This window comes from Folsomia candida, unplaced genomic scaffold (genome assembly GCF_002217175.1).
Source record: "Folsomia candida strain VU population unplaced genomic scaffold, ASM221717v1 Fcan01_Sc010, whole genome shotgun sequence".
Classification (NCBI taxonomy): domain Eukaryota; kingdom Metazoa; phylum Arthropoda; class Collembola; order Entomobryomorpha; family Isotomidae; genus Folsomia; species Folsomia candida.
The window spans coordinates 2,764,705-2,785,122 of record NW_019091202.1 but is presented as its reverse complement, the minus strand read 5'-3'; the positions used below and the strand labels follow the sequence as shown (position 1 = coordinate 2,785,122).

The 20,418-nt window shown below is 36.8% G+C and overlaps 4 protein-coding genes across 4 annotated transcripts; 1 reads left to right on the top strand and 3 right to left on the bottom strand.

The window, feature by feature from the left end:
• Positions 1-466: 466 nt before the first annotated feature.
• On the top strand, positions 467-2,325 carry LOC110854537 (transmembrane protease serine 3). The gene is made up of 4 exons (XM_022102975.2): positions 467-620; positions 940-1,169; positions 1,259-1,409; positions 1,721-2,325. The coding sequence occupies exons 1-4, from the start codon at positions 578-580 to the stop codon at positions 2,155-2,157; spliced, it is 861 nt and encodes a 286-aa protein (XP_021958667.1). The 5' UTR covers positions 467-577; the 3' UTR covers positions 2,158-2,325.
• LOC110854536 lies at positions 2,211-4,066 on the bottom strand. The gene is made up of 3 exons (XM_022102974.2): positions 3,776-4,066; positions 2,596-3,259; positions 2,211-2,381 (listed from the first exon to the last, which is right to left on the bottom strand). Exons 1-3 carry the CDS (start codon positions 3,923-3,925, stop codon positions 2,317-2,319), a joined length of 879 nt encoding a protein of 292 aa, XP_021958666.1. The 5' UTR covers positions 3,926-4,066; the 3' UTR covers positions 2,211-2,316.
• A 749-nt stretch (positions 4,067-4,815) lies between these two features.
• LOC118436887 lies at positions 4,816-8,203 on the bottom strand. The gene is made up of 4 exons (XM_035855544.1): positions 7,966-8,203; positions 6,979-7,080; positions 5,993-6,911; positions 4,816-5,933 (listed from the first exon to the last, which is right to left on the bottom strand). The coding sequence occupies exons 2-4, from the start codon at positions 7,030-7,032 to the stop codon at positions 5,893-5,895; spliced, it is 1,014 nt and encodes a 337-aa protein (XP_035711437.1). The 5' UTR covers positions 7,033-7,080; positions 7,966-8,203; the 3' UTR covers positions 4,816-5,892.
• A 1,413-nt stretch (positions 8,204-9,616) lies between these two features.
• Positions 9,617-11,390, bottom strand: LOC118436763. The gene is made up of 2 exons (XM_035855356.1): positions 11,304-11,390; positions 9,617-11,227 (listed from the first exon to the last, which is right to left on the bottom strand). The coding sequence occupies exons 1-2, from the start codon at positions 11,355-11,357 to the stop codon at positions 10,550-10,552; spliced, it is 732 nt and encodes a 243-aa protein (XP_035711249.1). The 5' UTR covers positions 11,358-11,390; the 3' UTR covers positions 9,617-10,549.
• Between the last annotated feature and the right edge of the window lie 9,028 nt (positions 11,391-20,418).

Sequence of the window (20,418 nt, the reverse complement as noted above, 5' to 3'; positions counted from 1 at the left end):
ATTACTATGTGACCCGTTCAATCATCAAAGTCCAAACCATTAGCGCATTACATACATTAAAAACAACAGGTGTATCAGCCCACAATTCCGTGACGTAATTGATGACAGTTTTCCATTAAATTCTTGAACTTTGTACTTACATAATTCGAGTGGAAATATTAATAAAGTTAAAGCACGTTCCATTATCAAAGTCCAAACCTGGAGTGGATTTCATTCATTGGGAAGAGTAAAAACAGGTGCGTCAGATAAAGTAAATACTTAAATGAGTCCAAACCATACATAGATTGGACGCCAACATGTGTATGGTACGCAAATTATTTATGCCTCGTGTCGTAATCGTAAACAAATCCTTGGCTGACCGAGTGAGTTGTCAATTAATATGGTGTGATCGTTGTCAAAGCGTGATAAATGTACAAAGTAGCAGTGTGTGTAATACAATGCCTATGCCTGAATGCTGACTGCATAAGATAACGCTCTTGATTAATTTGGGTACATTTCATGTTGATACGATTTTAATCACATTCATTCGAGCATCCAAACTTAATTGGTAAAGTTGAAAACTTTCAAACAAATCGCCATGTGGACGATACTCTTCTTAACGGTGACCTTTATGGCGACAGGTGAGCTAAAATTTGTAATAACTTACTAGATAAATCATGTTTTTTTAGATTAATGTAGACAAATCTAAGAATTAGGTATAATGTTATTTTTACATATACATATTTACAAAAATTGTAGAGACAAATTAATTTATGAACAAATATCTAACAGTAATTTTTAAATTCTAATTTTGGTTATAAATTGATCCATCTAAAATCAAGCTTATTTACAACAAAATCATATAAAAGTTAATCCAACACAAACTCCTCATTGATTAATGAATTAGAACAATTTCTTTAAATTTCCTAAAACATTTTAATTACTTGTTTGTTTTAATAGCCACTGCACAAATGGATCCTGTCCTACCGGGCGAAGCTCCATGGCATGTTTCCGTTCAATCCAAATTATTCGGGACGATTACATATCACACTTTTAGCGGGGTAATTATTGACGAGTATCATATCCTCACGTCGGCCGATATCCATCTCGATGTCCTCCCATTGTTAACCTTGCTCGTGGGGAGGGTCGATTTAAACGGGTTTGGTGGATTGAGGCGTAACATCGAAAAGGTCAGAAAACAAATCAAATGTTTGTCCTTCAGAGTAAAGTCCTAAAAGTCCTTCAGAGTAAATATATAAATTTGTTTAAAACTACATAGATGACCTTCCACCACGATTTTCACGTTGTCTGGCCCGTCCTTGACTTCCCAAATAGGAACGACATCGCTCTCTTCAGGGTTAGTGAACCTTTCGTTTGGAGTGAAACCGTACAGCCTATCCCACTTCCAAGAAGAAATCAAAGCTTAGCCGGTAAGTATTACCAAGAAATTAACCACAAAGCTCAAAACTGTCCAAAATTGGTAAAATTAAACATTGAAAAAGTACGATGCACCCAGGTTTTGAGCCCAATACGGCAAAAAAATATGGTGCAATTAATTTCTCGTCTATAGTTTACGAATCAGTTTCTTAGTCAAAATAATCAATAATTCATACAATTACAATAAAACAAAAAGTAAAAAGAGTCCAAGTATTGAACCCATTCCGACAAAAATATGTGGTGCCACATTACCTGCTGAGCCAAATTCGCCTCATAATTTATTATGAAATATCTATCTAAACAGGTCAATCATCCCTCCTAACTGGCTGGCAAGGCCCGGTAATTGATGGCAACGGTTCTCTCAAAAAGGTCACCATGCCCCTCATTTCGCACCAGCTGTGCGACACGTTCTACGGCAAGTACCGCATCCCTGCCGCTCAAATGTTTTGTGGTGGCCTTATCGACAACGAGGGTGGCGCCGTTAACCTCGTGGGGCTCACGTGGGACCGCGGATCGCCACTCGCCTGTCAAGACGAGGAGGACGGGTCCACCTACCTTTGCGGGCTGTATGTCCACACCGCTGAGTTGCACGTTCTCTGCGACGCGCCCTCCCCACCGGAAAAAGATGGGGGTAAAACTAAACCATGTTCACGCTCGGCCGGAAACGCGTATCCCTCCGCGTTTCTCGACATTGCAAAATATGTTCCGTGGATTGATGAGATGCGACAAGGATCAAATTAATTAAGTGTTTTGAACAAAATTAGATATATTATTTTACTTTATTTGTCACATAGTACTTCAAATTTTCGATTTATTTAACTTGTGCAAAATTTTGGTCAAATTTGTTCTATATGTAATTACTAAAAATTTCGAGAAAATAAACATGGCTGTATGTACTCTTTAAATCATCGTTCTTGGCCTAGCCGCACCCCTAGCGGTTCCATTTCTTCGAGGAACTGCTTCACCTAAATTAAAATTTGCATTATTAGGGGACATTCATATTTTACGTCATCAAAAACTTAGATTTTTTGACATCCTTATCCTACTCATGTTACAAATAAGATTAACATAGGTAAGATAGGGGACCTAAAACCACCCACCCATTTTTTGATGATGCAATATATGGAGATTCCCTGATAAACATAATAATTTTCTGAAATTTTGAACCGTTTTTCTCACCTTTATCGACCGAGCTCATCTTTTGGAAAAAGTCTTTCAAATTTTTAACCGGTGATTCACTCCTTTCTTCCTCCTTAATTTCCACCTTCTCCGGAACAGCGCTCTTTTTTACCGCAAAGGAAACGTTTTTCTTTCCAGCGCCTCCTTTTTCGAACATGCCCCTGTTCATCGCAACAATTGAGGGGGTAACCTCGCTCGGTAATTTTGGCTCTTCTTTTTTATCTTCACGCAGGATAAATTCCTTTTCGTCGGATGGTTTCGGGTCGACTTTTACGGATCTTGGGGCGGGAGTTGGGGTCACTTCCGGTTTGACTTCTTCTTTAACAGGTTCCACTTCCGGTTTGACTTGTTCCATAACAGCACCCACTTCCGGTGTCACTTCCGGTTCGACTTGGTCATCCAACCCGGATTGGATTAGGTCCATTTCTTTCTCCATTTCGGAAGCAAAATCGAGCCCTTCCTGGTTCAGTTGGGTGTGGTTTTGGACTTCGTCTATTTCCGGTTCGTCCACCTGTGGCGCGGGTGGGGCAAGAAATAGTTCCGCGGCCGCGTCATTTCCCGAGGAGCGAAGCGCGGCGACGAACATGGTGCAAGATCCTTCTCCTTTGCCACGGATCATGCTGACCAAGTAATTTTTCTTCTCGAAACCTGTCTCTTTTCCGGTCTGGAAATTATTTTAGGAAATTTATAACTCATCTTTGAAATAGTAATTTTGTTAATTGTACCACTCAAATTAAATTCGTTAATCGGTACTATTTGCATTAATAAATTAAATGGTTAAAGAACTTGACGTTTTTGACCGTCATTATTTTTTTTACAAAATGATACAAACTTTAGTCTTGGTTAAAAATGTAAATTGAATTGAAAACAAAATTGAAAACAAAATTGAAACAAAATGATTTCTAAATTTAGCCATCTAAATTTATTTCTGACATTGTAATGTTAAAATTATGTACATACTTCAAATGTGGACAGATACAGACATGATTTGCATGCAAAATGTGTTTCTTAACTCTTTAGTCGTGATTATTTTTTTACAAAGCTGTAACAAAAATTTCTAAACGTAAAAAAACCATTTGGTAAAACTTAAAGCAAGTATTTTCTCAAATTTATCCACAGTGTTTTTAACATTATTTTTTTATAATATTTATTTAATCCCTAAATACAATTCATTAATTACCACTTGTCCTTCTTCCTCCTCCGTGATGACGTTGCATCCTCGCAAGGATCTCAACACACCGTCCAACTCGTCGTTAATGCTCAACGCGACGAGGTGCATCCACTCCAGGACCACGTCCTTTTTGACCTTAACCTTTGACTCTGTCGACATTTTTTCCCCTTAATTTCTTGAAATTTTACAATATTTCTGCAGGAAAACCCGATCTCGGCCACACCTCGACTTTTGTACGCAACGTTAAAGCACTCAAAATTCCTCCGTAGTGGACACAACGTGATCGACAATTGTACACCATAAAGTTAATTAATTACGTGCTTGATAAGGTTGGACGAGATGAGATATGAAAATTAATTGGGCCGTTTTTTCAGCATGGAAAGCATACACAAGTTAAATCTTTAGGGGCCGTGCAGATAACATGTTATCGATCAGGCAAAATGGAATTATGAATTTAAAATGTATGTCTTAAGTTAGTGCATGTCACGTATCCATGGCAATGTTGACATAAGAATGATGCAATGCCTTGGTATGTGCGACATGCATTATGCACGGCACCTCAATTGTGTGTCAAACAGGTGAGATAACCAGGTGGTTATCAGGACCTCAACGTGGCGGATTCAATGCTCATAAACGAAATATATGTAACAAAATAGTGAAACCCATGCGTTGTCAGGGTAAATTTTTTTAACAACTCCTCTTTTTCGCACCCTGTCAAAACCGTAAAAATTTGTCCTATATAAATCACATGTGTTCCCATGTCAAGTGTTATAAAACCCCCATTTCGAGCGGGAGGGGTCTTATCATTGGCACATACTCTGTGGATAAAATTGTCTTCTTACAAATGTATCTAGCGGTAGCACTCATTGTATAAAATAGTCCTAAAAGAAAATATACATACATTTTCTAAATTTCACTTACCGAGGACGGCTAGGGCCTTTCTCTTATCTTGCAGTCTTACTAAAAAAATGGAAACACTTTGGTGAAGATTTCATGCCAAGATTCGAATGCTTGCATGGAAAAGGACGAACAAACGGGGAAACAGAACATTTCCATAAAAGAGTCTCAGTTTTATTAATAATGTCACAATATTATACATATTACCGTATAAAGAGAGTCATCTCATAATTAACATTGTAGACATAAAGGTATTCAAAGCTTGTAGATTTATTTATCCTGTTTGCATGCATATGTAAGTATGCATGAGATGCAAGTTTACGCTGATAATTATATATGTATCTAACGGGTTGTACATACATATTTATGTACGTGGGTAAATATAAATTTCAGTTTTAGTTAATCCTAAGTCATAAAAGTGTAAATATTGGGTTAACGAATAATATTTAGGAAGCGTATTTAATTTAATTTTAATATAGGTTTCTAAATTAGACGTCTCGAATAGAAACTCGGAGATATACTCAAACCCTATGATTTGTACAGTGCAAAACGAATTTTTTCAAAACATTTAATATACATATCTAAATACATCAGCGCAATTCAAACATTAAAGGCAACTTTTATCAGTTTCACGTTAGTTTCCTCTAAGGAAACCTGAACAAAAATATGTAACAGATAATTTATACATAGTCTAACCTTAGAAAACGTGGACTTCTTACATCCCATATATTCAGCTCGCACAAATTATTATTCATGAGTACAATTATTAAAAATTTGCATTACCATAATTTTTATAATTTACAAAATTTCAAGAAGTATCTGGTAAATATTTTCAAAATTTCCATCAAAATCGTACTTAACTCTATTACTTCAACTTCAACTTTTCCTTCGTCAGCAATCCTATCTCGGACCCGATCCGCACCCATTCTTCCACCCTCTCAGGATCCACCCCCTCAAACATTTCCCACCTCAAATTCGGAAACGTGGTCACTATCCTTTCATAAAAATCGGAACAATCCACCAACTCAGAAATAACATTATTTCTCCCACCCCCCAATTTTTGAAACAATTTAAACCCCACCCTTTTCCCGGGAGGTAGTGGAAACGTCACCTCTCTCACGGTTTGACACTCCCCCAGCAGGAAATATCTTGAAAAAAATCCCGCACAAAGTTCGAACCACTCTTGTCCCTCCTCCAAGTCATTTGGGTCCCTGTATCTGGGCTCACATTCATCCAGCTCTGCGACCACTAATTTCTCCAAGACGGGAACCTGTAGCGAATAGCCCCCAAAATTTAAATGAAGCCCGGGAACTCTCTCCATTTTATTACCAAAGCTAGCCTCTCGAACGATCCCAATTTCCAAACATTTCAGCCTTGGCAACACCTTTGGCAAATTAATTGTCACGAGTACCTGGACATCAGCCAATTCAAATAATCTCCGTGGAAGGTTGTATTCCGCGACAAGTTTTAATTTTTCCAGCTGGTCGGCAAAAATGGCAAGAATTACGTCATAATTTCTCGAGTTGGCTGCAATTCCGACCAGAAATTCTATCCCGGTCAGAAAAATGGATCGATTTTGTATCGAAATGAGTGGATCCGTATTTCGCAATCTCACCGAAATTTCTCTAATTGACGTCTTATCGGATAGAAAATACTCCATAATATTTTGTGATAGTGCGGTACACCGCAATATTTTAAGGTTCGGGAATATTGAAATGATACCGAGAAAATCTGGCAACTTTATGGATCTCATTACTTCCTCGAATTCTGAATAATCAGACGCCAAGGAAATCTCGAAGGCTACAACTTTTGGAAAACTTACATCCTTTGGGGGAGAACTTTTGAGTGTTTGAGTTCTTAAAGTTTTTGGGGAGAAAGTGACAGATTCTAGTCTGGGGCAATGGGAGAATAGCGTTACGACCCGGGGATGGATGAACCATCCGTAAGGAAAATAATCCAAGCGTAACTTGTTAATGGGGGTGGTCGCGGTGAAGTTGAAATTTTCCAACTTTTTAGACTCCTCCCTGGACAGATTTTCAAAATTGAAATCACGAAGGAACACGTGCTTGTGGTGCTTTCCGCGAATCTTGGTGGCTTCAAGGTATCCCGCCACGTTTTCCGGGGTGAGGTTGACACAGACGCGAGAAAGGAGTCGTTTTCGAGCGGCATCTTCCCATCCGCGGGAAACCAGGGTGACGCTCTTGTGAAGGTCGTAATTGGGAAGGAACGACGTTATTTCACGTAGAATCTAAAAATAAAGGAACTCTTTAAATTTGAAAAGAGCAGAAATAATTGCAATAATTTACGAAACTTACTTCGGGTAATGTAACGGCCATATGTGGGCGTGGAATGGGACGACTTAATTCCATTTTTGAATGATTCCTTGGGGACCAATTTATCAAAGTGGATCATTCACTCTAAATAAAGTTGTCCAAAATTAGTCCAAGTAAAATTTTGGTAAACTCAAGTAAAATTCTGAATGTTCAACAACTGACAATGCAAGTCTTTTACGTGTACAACTCAGATATGGTTGGGACCAATTTTATTTTGTTCACCGCAAAAAATAAGCATACCCGTATTTTTGCATTTTTCATAATGCGCTAATTTGAGCGCGGGGCGCGAATTTTAAAACATTTTTCAGCCAAAACCTCGGTTTTTAAAAATTCTGTAAATTTTCGAATATTAGCCCGAATCCAAAAATTCGAAAACATGTCTCCTCAGAATGACTTACCTGACTTATGAAAAATCCAATTGTCTCGAAATTTGATTTTCTAAATTTTTTGCCAGTTTTTGAAATTTATTAAAATTATAAACTCTTTCAAATTTTTAATTTTTCAAAAAATAATACATGTGGATTTTGCATAAGTAATTTTTCATAAGTGATTTTTCATAAAATTCGAAAATTTACAGAATTTTTAAAAACCGAGGTTTTGGCTGAAAAATGTTTTAAAATTCGCGCCCCGCGCTCAAATTAGCGCATTATGAAAAATGCAAAAATACGGGTATGCTTATATTTTGTGGTGAACAAAATTAAATGGTCCCAACCAGATTAGAGTTGTACACGTAAAAGACTTGCATTGTGAGTAAAATTTATCCAAAATTGATACAATACAGCTTAAAGTGTAATATAAAATTACTTCAGAACGGAATAAGCTAAGTGCGAGTAAATATGTAGGTAAAATTGTAATGGTTTCTTATTTACGTACATCTGTCCATAAGTTTTGTATATTTTCAAAGTTTCACTCTACAAAACTTGGACATGGTTGACTGATGAAAAACGTAAAACCTAAATATGTACTTACTTTTGTAAAATTGCTCCTTAAATTACCGTTGTCCTGTATTTAAATTCCACTACTCGTATCGTAGCGTAAGACCGTTGCAAATTTTAGTACCGCGGAATTAGCGATATCTCATAATTCGGAGCAAAATGTAGTATTAATTTTTATTAAAGGATAATTTCAATAGCTACTGCTTTAACACATAGTTGTTTAGCGGTGTCTCGCTAGATACACTTTAGCGATCTTAATACAGATAGGATTTCTGTGCATATGTCGTGACCGGAGTGGTGAAAGGGTTGCATTTGTACATGCAAGGTTGTAGGCATAAAATCTATTTATGTACGTATGTATAGAGGTTTTAGTCATCACGTGCATGTATGTACACACACATTTACATACATACGTGCATACAATATTCAAATTAGGGTCAGGTTCTAGACGGAATTTGTTCTGAAGGGTTACTTTGTTTTTGAGTGATGAAAGTAATTTCAGTCCAGAAGGGACAAGAGCCCTGAGGAGAAAAAGGTTAACTCTGGTAAAATTGTGGGCACAGAAAGTTGCACATTGAGTAAGCCCATGTGTGTACAAGGTGGTTTAAATGTTACGCAGCAATGGACAATTTTTTAATGGGAATAGTCCCTAACCCCGTGTTTATACTCGTCATTTCATTTTCATTTAGTTTTAATTTCACTATAGCTTTCGCGTCATTTTCATCGTTATAATTTATACTTTTTCACAGAAATTCATGAAACATTAATTTTCCGATAATTTCAGTTTGCTTTCACCGCAACTAAAAATTAAAATCCTGAATTTGGAAGGAATCTAAATTGTTGCCCTAAACTACGGTTCAGAAATGCAAAATAAAATAAAAATGTTTAATATACCACAAATTAAAACCTAGGATACATGATGTAACAAGTAAAAATACAATAAACAAACCCTACAATGCAGCCTGATATAGTGCGACCATAGCTACAGTTGATTATAAAGAAATTCACGCCGTTTTCATTTTCCAAAAGTTGAAACACTTTCAACTTTGGAAAACGGCGTGAAAGTGAAACCAAAATGAAAGCAAAATGAAATGAATTCAACTATAAATTGCAATCATTTTGCTGTTGGCATGGCGTTAATTTTTCGCGAAAGCAAAATGAATCCGAAAAAGTATCAATTGAGTCGATCGTGAAAGTGAAATTAAAATGACGCTAAAATGACGAGTATAAATTAGGCCTAAATCTCGATTACATAGATGCAAGATTTGGGATTGCAATTTTTATAATTATCATCAAAACTGATGACAAAATAATGAATTTTAGAGACAAAATTTCCGTAACTAATGGGAACTAAAGGATTTTTCCAATCGAAAAATTGGCCATTGTAGTGTGCCATTTAAACCACACTGTACATAGGTAAGTGTTTTTAACGTGAAATTATTAAATTTTCTTTTCCGTTTTCTGCTTTGTGCATGTACGACCTTTATTATTACTTTTTCCATTTACGATAACAAATTCCATAACCAAGTTACATACGTATTTAGAGCGCACTAATTACTAGAAATTCTAAATTTATTTGTTCGGAATTTTCAAAGCAATACCAGATTTTGTTAGCAATTCGAATTTCTGCTAACAATACGAAATTTTGTTAATGCTGCGTCCACCTGTTATGTACGTAACATAATTATAGCTACGATATTGTTTCTCAAATTTAAATTCAATTTTCTCAAGAAATGGTAGATGTTTCGAAACTATTTTTATACTATTTAATAACACTATATCAAACTACATTGTGGTAAATTTTTAATGGAATGGAGGCAAGATTGTTTTTAATTACAAATATTTTGATGTTACATACTGTATACCTTCAAAATTTATGTAAATTCAAAAATTACTATACATCTCTCAAAATCAACTCCACTTTCTTAATTTATCCCAAATTCAACCCTTTCTTCTCCAGCAACCCCATCTCACACCCGATCCGCACCCATTCTTCCACCCTCTCAGGATCCACCCCCTGAAACATTTCCCACCTCAAATTTGGAAACGTGGTCACAATCCGTTCGAAAAAATCGGAACAATCTACCAACTCAGAAATAACCTTATTTCTCCCACCTCCCAATTTTTGAAACAATTTAAACCCCACCCTTTCCCCGGGAGGTAGTGGAACCTTAAGATCTCTCAAGGTAAGACACTCCCCCCGCAGGAAATATTTGGCTAAAAATTCTGCCCAAATTTCAAACCATTCTTGCTCCTCCTCCGTCTCATCCTGCGACCAGTATTTAGTCTCCCACTCATCCCGCTCCGCGATAACTAATTTTTCCAGGGCGGGAAGTTGTATCGAATAGCCCCCCAGGTTTAAATGTAGCCCCGGAACTGTTCCCAATTTTTGACCAAAACTTAGACCTCGAGGGATCCCAATGGCCAAACATTTCAGTCTTGGTAACACCTTTGGGAAATTAATTGTCACGAGTACCTTGCCCTCATTCAAATCTAATAATCTCCGCGGCAAGTTGGAGTCCGCGGTAAGTTTGAGTTTTACCAGCTGATCAGCAAACACATCAAGAATCACGTCATAATTTCTCGCCTGATTTTCTAATCCAACCTGAAATTCTAGCCTAGTCAGAAACTGGGATCGTTTTTCGATCGAAATGGGTGTCATGTAAGATCATTGAAATTGTCTCAATTGACCCCTTATTGGAGAGAAAATACTCTAAAACGTGTTGTGGAAGGGTTTCACCCCGTAGGATTTTAAGGTTCGGGAATATTGAAACAATTTGAAGGAAATTTGTCGCACTTAAGGTTTTCAAGACCGCATCGATTCCTGAATTATATCCTATCTTAAATTTTCTAACGGTTGGGAAACTTACACCGCTTGACAGGGAACTTTTCATCGTTGGAATTCTAAACGTCTTTGGAGAAAATGAGACAAATTCTAGCTTAGGGCAATGTGAGAATAGTGTGGCGACGTGAGGGTGGATGAACAATTCGTGCGGGAAGTAGTCCAAATGTAACTCGGTAATGAGCGGGGTCGCCCTGTAGGTAAAATTTTCGAGCAGATTGGACTCCTCGTGGGACAAATCTTCGAAATTGAACTCAGAAAGGAAGACACATTTGTGGTGGTTTCCTCGAATATTGGTCTGTTCAAGGTATCCCGCCATATTTTTCGGGGTGAGGGTAACACAGACTCGGGAAATGAGTCGTTTTCGAGCGGCATCTTCCCATCTACGGGAAACCCGGGTGACGTTCTCACGGAGGTCGTGGTTGGGGAGGAAGGACACTATTTCACGTACAATCTGGAAATTGAGGAACTCGTTAAATTTGAAAATACCAGAAATATGTGAAATATTTCCAATAATTTAAGAAACTTACTTCAGGCAACGTAACGGCCAGGTGTGGGCGTGGAAAGGGAAGGCTCAACTCCATTTCGGAATGATTCCTGGGGAACCAATTGATCAAAACGCGTCTTACAATCTAAATAAAGTTGTCCAAAATTAATCCAAGGTCGAGTAAAATATTTTTGTTCAACAATTAAGTAAAATTTTTCCAACAATGTGTAAAAGGCTGCACACTTTTGGATATATTTTACTCCATTAAATATCATCATCCTTTATTTTGCTCGTCAAGCTTGTGTAAATTTTACACATTTTTATTAAGAGATAATTACTTGAAAATGGAATAAGTAAGCTAAGGTGACTAGGTAAACCTGTACTGGTTTTGTATACAAATTTAAATATTTCCGTTCGTAAGTTTTGTATTGCAAACAGGGCGGTAGGACCACTGGTTTTGGGTGGCGAGCACTCTCCAGGCCGGACGGCCCGAAGGGCCGTACCGGCCGGGTGGTGCAGACACTAGATATAATTGACCCTCCGAAGTACATGTAGCAGATGTAACTTATGCATAACGTTCCTAAGCAGCGTTTACAAAGTTATAAATTGAATCTCGATTTTGTTCACTTCTGAAAAGTTTCAATGATCTCACAATATGAAACAATATTAAAATTTAAGCCTTCCGAGACGATTTCTGTAAATCGGTTAAGGTAGCATAAGATAAATAGTCCTGCAGTTGAAAAATTTTCAAGTTTGAGTTATTAACCCTATCAAACAATTTTTCATATGTAATTGAAGAGGCCGTTACACTATCAATCGAGCATAAATACGTTCGGCATTCTATCTGTGTCGACCCACAATGCCAAATTTCAGTCTCCCACGATTATTTCGAATATTTTGCACTAAATATATGATCCCTACTTCATCAAATATTTTTTGGTCTAACCTAGCTTCAAATTCTTTCATAACAATGGCCAGGTACATATTATTCTTTAATTTGGTCATGATCTATGAACGCGTTCGAACATTTCCGAGCGATAAACTGAATTGCATGCGTTACTTTTTTTCTAGGAGCTTTGATGCACGAAAGTGGGGTGTTACAAATGCAAATACGCATCTATCAAAAAATGGACAAAGAGAAATTGAATTATGGTTTCAACTATAACTAAAACTGTCTTAATGTACATAACTTATTCGATAATTTCTGTTTCGCGAAATTTGCCAATCAAGTCGCATCTCTGGAGCATCCAAAATCGGGAGATTTTTAAAACTGGTTTGTAGTAGAAGTTTTGGCAAATTTAAGTAACCCGGTTTTCCATTTTGGAAACATGGTTCTAACCCGTTTTTTAAAAGCCCTGTATTGGTTAGAATTTAAAAAAAAGTTTGTCAATACAGTAGCAAGCTATAATTTAATTTAAAATTAAAATTAAATATGAACTTGAGATTTTCAGAATTCATAATTTGTGTATATCAGAAATTAAAAATATTTTTGATTAGATAAAGATTAGATTTAGATTTAGATAGATTTTTGATTAGATATTGTGATTAGATAGGTACAGTTCTTACAAAAATATAGACTTAACTCATCAGGAAAATCCGGAATCGATTTACGAATCCCGAATTTTCAAGTACTTTGGAACCCTTAAAATAATGACTGGAAGAAATATGCCCTAGAAAAGTCCTTGGAGGTTTTTTTATCGGGTAAATAGCGATGCATTCTTGAAGTTAAGAACAAGGGCTGTCATATGGAATAAGTTTTGCCTTAAAAAATTCCGCCTGTGGGGTAAAAAAATTGCCAAACCCTTCCACGAACAAATGAGACACCGACTGTATTTGTGACCATAGCCGTAGATAAGAAATAAGCGATAGAAATCCGCTTCAATTCAATTTTAGCAATTTTGCACATAAAAGGCCGGACGAGAATTTTACTCTCCAGGCCAGACCAAGGACAGAAACGGCACTGATTGCAAATTTTTATCTTACATAACGTTGGCGTGGTTAACTTATGAAAGATGTAAAGCGTGTACATACTTATGTAAAATGCGTCCTTAACCTACCTTTGTCCTGTAATCGGCGCTGTTGTTGGTATCGTCACGGTGGATCGTTTTAGTTTGAGGCAGGATTAGCAATATCTAATCGGAGCAAAATTTTTATTACAAACCTTTGTTGATAGACGATTTTAATAACTAATTCTTTAACACGCACTGGTTTAATATCGTCTCGCTACTGATTAACGATCTTAAAAAGGTTGTGAGGAAGTTATGTGCCTACAAATGTCTTGACAAGAGTGGTGAAAGGGAATCTATTAATGTATAATGCCTTTAGTCATCACGCAAGTTACATGTATGTAAATGCATGCATACATAAGCACATGAAATGTGCAAACTAGGGTCAACACGGAATTTGTTCACAAGGGTAACATTTGGGGGTGTTAACCTTGAAGGAATTTCAGTCCAGAAGGAACAGGCAGAGAAAAAGGTGAAATTGTGGGCACGGAAAGTTGAATATACTTACATAGAGTAAGCATATGAATATGTAAATACATGTATACAGTGGGTTCTAAAAAGTATTTGCAATCGGTAGCCGAAAGGAGTCAGATTTCTAAATTCTGTATGCAGTATTTTCTAGCTCATTAGTTTGGTTGTAAAAAAATTTCTGGATGATCTCAGTATCCAACGACTAAAATTCTTACACACAAGATGGACCACCAGTACTTTTGAGAACCTACTGTATATATATACATACCGTAAAACCTCTATTTATAGCTCTATTCTAATTATAGCCGGTCTCCAAATATAGCCGGGTCTAGAGGCCAAAATTTTAAAATTTGAGCCGGGTCTCTAATTATGACCTGTCATATCAGCTCTGTCCCCGTTCACAGTCCATACAAATATGCTGTACATTCGGTGAATTCCACGAATGAGGTCAAAAATTATAAAACTTTTAATTTCATTTGACCAAGAATGCATCTAATCATGACAAAAAGTGATTTTGTAATATTAAAAATTAGTGCAGAACAAAATTTAGCCGGGTCTCTAATTATAGCCAGGTCAGTGACACCCAGTTTTGGATTTTAGTCCCGGCCAAAAATAAAGTATTTACGGTATGTAAATTACCTGAAATAAATTTTCTACTGTGGGAATCTAAGCTCTCAATGCGGATACAGACATAAGTATAAATGCCGAGAGATCAAGAGCATTACCTTATTAAATCTTGATTCCGTAAAGGAACGTTCATACATATATTATGTCATCAAAAAATACCGGGTTTTAAAACAATCACCCAACCTTTCGGTGTGGTTGCACTAGATTAAAAAAATGATATGCCATACATACATAGATATTAATTACGATCTGTTAATTCTACCATAAATTCACATTCTTCCACCTAAAATTTTTACTGGATTGAATAACTTGGATGCGAAATGGACTTCCACTTTTCGCTCAGCCTCTCTCTTACCAAAACAAATATGCAGAAATCAGAATTTATTTTGGTTAATGTGTAACTAGGCCAATTTCACCAGTATAATTTACAATTTCGAAAAATTTGTTGGAAAAGACTTCCATACAGACAGGTACATTCTAATGTATTTGCAAGGGTAATTATTTGATTTAAAAAATCAAAACCATTTTTATATACATAAAACGCTAATCACGAGTTTATTTAACTTTTAATCTGTTAATCGCTTCAAGTATTTATGAACGCTAAGTAATTTTAGAATTTATGTAGAAAACAAGAAAATTTTTAATTTTGTTTGAACTGTAACGACGAAAATTGTCGTTTTATAAGAAGTGGTTTAATTCGGGAGTACGACAACAGTCGTCCTGAAAAATCGTGGTCATGGCGCGGAAGGAAGACAATTGTCGTTTCTAAGAGGTCATTGATTTTTACTATTTTCTCTCCGCGACCTAAAATTTGTTGCAATTTTGAGGGATTTCTCCTATGCCAACACAATGCTAAATTTGAAGATTTCCGTCCCAAAAATTTGGATATTTCACTATACAAATCAAAGTTAAATTTTTGATTTTTCAGTTTTTCTAGAATTATTAAAAACTCCAGAATTTCTTCTCCCACGCCATGACCACAACATACTTATAGTGTCCCTGATTTAATACATTTTCTTGTCGTTAATCATACACTTTAAACGGTTAAAAATATATTTAGGGGGATTTATAAGCCATTTTTCTTATGTGCCTACCAATCTTATTTACATGCTTGACTCAAGTTCAACTCATACCTCTCCAGCAATCCCTTCTCGCACCCGACCCCCACCCACTCTTCCACCCATGGAGAATCCACCCCTTCGAAAGTTTCCCACCTCAAATTTGGAAACGTAGTCACAATCCTTTCGAAAAAATCGGAACAATCAATCAACTTAGAAATGATTCTAGTCCCAACATTCCCCAATTTTTGGAACAATTTAAACCCCACCCTTTTCCTAGGAGGAAGTGGAATCTTAAGATCTCTCAAAGTTAGACATTCCCCCCTAAGGAAATGTTTTGACAAAAATCCCGCACACATTTCGAACCTATCTTGTTCCTCCGTCTCATCCTGTGACCTGTATCTTGTCTCCCGCTCTGAGATCACTAATTTCTCCAAGGCGGGCAATTGTGTAGAATAACCGTCAAAATTTAAGTGAAGCGCGGGAACCTTTAACATTTTCTGACCAGCTGGACGATAACTTGAACCTCGAGAGATCCCAATTTCGAAATATTTCAGTCTTGGTAACACCTGTGGTAACGTGATTTGGGTATCATGCGAATGAAGTACTTCCCGCGGGAAGTTGTATTCCGCGGTAAGTTTGAGTTTTTCCAGCTGGTCGGCAAAAGTGGCAATAATTACATTATAGTTTCTCGAGTTGGATAGAAACCCGAGCTGAAATTCTACCCGGGTCAGGAAAAGGGATCTTTCTGTGATCGAAAAGGGTGGATCCTTATTTCGCAATCTCACCGAAATTTCCCTTATTGACGCCTTATCGGATAGAAAATATTCTGCAATGTTTCGTGGAAGGGTTCCACACCGCAATATTTTAAGGTTTGGGAATATTGAGACGATTTCGAGGAAATCTATCAAACTTAAGGAGTTCATAAATTTGTCCAATTCAGAATATTCTGACGACATGGAAATCCCGAAGGCTACAACGTTAGGAAAACTCACACCCCTAGGGTGGGAACTTTTAATCGTTGGAATTCTAAAAGGCTTTGGGGAAAAGGACACAAATTCTAACTTGGGGCAATGTGAGAATAATGAGACAACGTACGGGTGGATAGCTCCGTAGGGGAAGTAGTCCAAGCGTAACTCGGTAATGGGCGTGGTCGCTGTGGAGGTGAAATTTTCGAGTAGTATGATCTCCTCGGGTGACAAATTTTCGAAATTGAAATAAGACAAGCAGACACGTTTGTGGTGGTTGCCACGAATCTTGGACAGTTGAAGGTATCCCGCCATATTTTTCGGGGTGAGGGTGACACGGACTCGAGAAACGAGTCGTTTTCGAGCGGCATCTTCCCAACCGCGGCAAACGAGGGTGACATTTTTGAGGAGGTCGTGGTTCGGAATGAAGGACACTATTTCACGTACAATCTGGAAACCCAGAACATATTTAAATTTGAAAATATGAAGTAGAAATTTTTAAATAATTTAAACCCAAATTATGGGCAAATTTTTTTAAGAAACTTATCGAAGTACCTCAGGTAGAGTAACGGCCAGGTGTGGCCCAATGATGAGACGATCTTCTTCCATTTCAAAATGATTGCTTACGGGTCTATTCAAAGAAATTGAAAATTTGACTGGTTACTTATTTATTTATTTCCCTTCTAAAACTTTTCGATCGCAAAACCTAATTGATTTGCAGGTTAAGGTGGAAACGTTGCACGTGTGTAAAAACGGGGTTTTAAACTATTTAGTCTTACCTTTGGGGTTTCAGTGTACGACACATTCGAAATTTTCTGTTAACAATAATAATTCAGAAGAAGCTTATTATAAGTTTTTTAAAGATTATTTCAATAGATGATTATTTCACACATATTGTCCCTCTACATATGTAGGTACCCTGTAGTGAGGGAATCTCTTCACGTGAGTGGAGAAAGGGTTGAATAAGGGCTTGTATCTACATACATACAGCCCAAATCTATTTACGAAGGTTTTAATTCCTTATCTCATGTACATACATATCCTACATATTTAAATTAGGGTCAATACGGACTGTGTTCCATTCGATATTAAAGGGTAGCTTTCTCTTAGGGTGGAAAATGTGTAAGGAATTTCTGAACTGCAGAAGGGCCAGGAACCCTGCAGAGGAAAAGGTTGACCTCAGTCAAATTGTAGGCTCGGAAGGCTGCATACAAAAAACTAGTTTGAATCATCCAATTCATTTTTGCATACCCGGTTCCCTCCAGTTTAAACTATTGTGGTTAGCTTCTTCGGGCTTGGTACATAAATATGTAAATTATGCTTGCTATTTTCAGATAACTCTTATCTGTACCTACATTAGACAAAGGGTTGATTATGTATGAGCTTGTATGTAGAAACAAAATCTATTTATGTATTTATGAAGGTTTTATCTATGTACAATGGAACCTTTTTTAAGCTACACCAGGATTGTTTAACGAGTTATTGAAAAAATCAAGTAAAAAACTAGGAATCACATGGTACTGATAATTCCGTTGAATGGTCCCTTTGATGAAAAATATTGGAGGTCAAAGCACCCACGAGCGCCTCCTATTTCGCCAAGAGGGGCGAGAGGGAGGAGAAAATTGATTAAATAATTGAACCTTGCTGCCAATATCTATTTTTGTAACCCGTTAAACAATTCTAGTGAAGCATGGAAAAGGTTCCATTGTTAATTATTTCTGTATGATATTAAGTTAGCGTCAATTATTATATATACTGAACTTATTCTGTTAATACATATTGAAGAGTTGCTTGGTTCTGGGGTGGTAAATGTGTAAGGAATTTCAGGAATTTTGCACAGAAAAGGGTTGACTCCGGTAAAATTGTATGCACGGAAAGCTATGTAGCAAAAACTAAATCTAGCTTCGTAATTCTTAACTCTCATTCATTTGCCTGATGATGAATATGATAGTGAATTTCCTATCATTTGAATGAAAATTATTATGACCAAAGAATTACGACATTTCAGATGAACGAAAGGATTTCTCGCTTCTTCCATTTTTCACCCTATGAATACATATGTATGTACATGAGGGTAAGTAGAAAATGAAGTCCGATGAAAGTTAAATGAAATGAATTTTAAAGAAGATCAATGAAGGTGAATGAAATTTTTGAACAGGTATGTGTACATGTATAAATTATGCTTGCACTTGGCCGATCTGTGCCCATAACTCTTATCCATAAATGAGAATCAAATTGGTGAAGATATGTAGCATATAGAAATTCAAATTCGTTCGGACAAACAGGGCATTCCCATAAAAAGGTGGGTCCCCTTTATTAATAACTAGCATATAAGCCCATCTCCCGCGGGGCGAGAGCTTATTTGATGTTCGTGAAAATTACGTCGGATTGTACATAATTCCACCGAGTTATTTTTTTTGTATCTATATAATTATCTGGAAATACCTATTGGCGAGAAAAGTGAAACTTTCACCATTTTTACTTCTGTCACGGCAAATTACTTTCATTTCCGTTGCAGACAAACATTTCCAGCTTATTATGAACAATGTCAAAATGTTAAAAGACAGACAATCTGCGTATAATTAACAAGGTACGATAAATTATTTATACATTACATATGTAAATGTACAAAAAATTGCATAAATACATATTTATTTGGCATGTCGGCATATGTACATAGTCAGGAACACTCAAGTGTCAACAGCTGATTGCTAAAAAACTACGCCGCATAATTAAAATCTGATAAGTGCATTAGATTCGCCATGCGATTTACATTATGATTCACTATGGACTTTGTAATTTTTAAACATCTGGATAAATATATAGGAAATTGAAGAGAAGCGGGCGGCGATAGTTTTTCACAAAAAAAAATCGAAGAAAAATAGTGAATTTGACATGTGTTGAAAAAGTCATAGGTGTACTTTAATTTAGCCCAACGGACTATAAAAATGTTCATGGGGACCGTATCGACTAAGAACAGTCGAAGAAGAATTTTTTGAAAACCTCCAAGGACCACACCCATCGTGAAGCCTCTCAAGCCTGGAATCCGAAGGAATTCACGAAATTCAAACGGAAACCGGGCTCACTGCTGACAGTGTCGATGAAAATTATCCAATGAGTGCTCAAATTGAAGCTTAGGCTTAAGGCTTTGAAATGTGGTACTTGCCATATCCTGATCGTACCCCAAAGGAAAACCAGATTAAATAAATGCAGGAGTTACCTCAAGCGGTACGCTCCAGAAAAGTGAGCAGGATTCTTTTTACAAATGAGGAGATTTTCACATCGGAAAAATATTTTAACTAGAGAATTGTCCTAATCTACTCAAAATCGGTCAGAGACATCCCCTGTCACATTATCCAGGTTTTTTGATGATTTTGGCAGGTGGGAGCTAATTGGGGTAATTTCTATACATTTTGCTGAAACTTGTGGGGAGGTGGGGGAATCAAATTTCTTAAAATATGTTTTTGAGTTCGTGGTACATCCCCTAAGTGAGATCCAATTCAATGGAATCGATGGGACCTCTCAGAAGGACTCAGCACGAATTTATAGTGCAAAAAATGACCCAAGCGTAGCTAAAAAAACAAATTCCGGTCTTTATCTCCAATCAGAAATGGTCATCATCCTTGCTGGATTTGAATCACGGGAATATTACAAATGGTCCAAGTTAGGGACAAAGGTGTGTTCTAAGCCACGTAGAAGTGCAGAGGTTTGGAAAAAATTTCTGACCTCGGAATGACACACAATCTCCCTGAAATCTGTGCGTAATTCCATCTAGGAGTGGTCGTCTCGTCTTCAGCGTGCCATTGACGCAGGAGGAGGAAATTTTTAAGACTAAAAATTGTTTTTGAATTGAAATGTATCTGGCTTTTCGGTAAAATAAGTCAAAAATTGCTAAGTTGAGAATTACAAAAGTAATAAAGCTATATGTCATTGACACTTGAGTGTTTCCGACTATGTACATACATAACATCTTACAATTAGTACATCAATTTAGTAAATGGTTTTACATGAAAGAATTAAATTTTAAA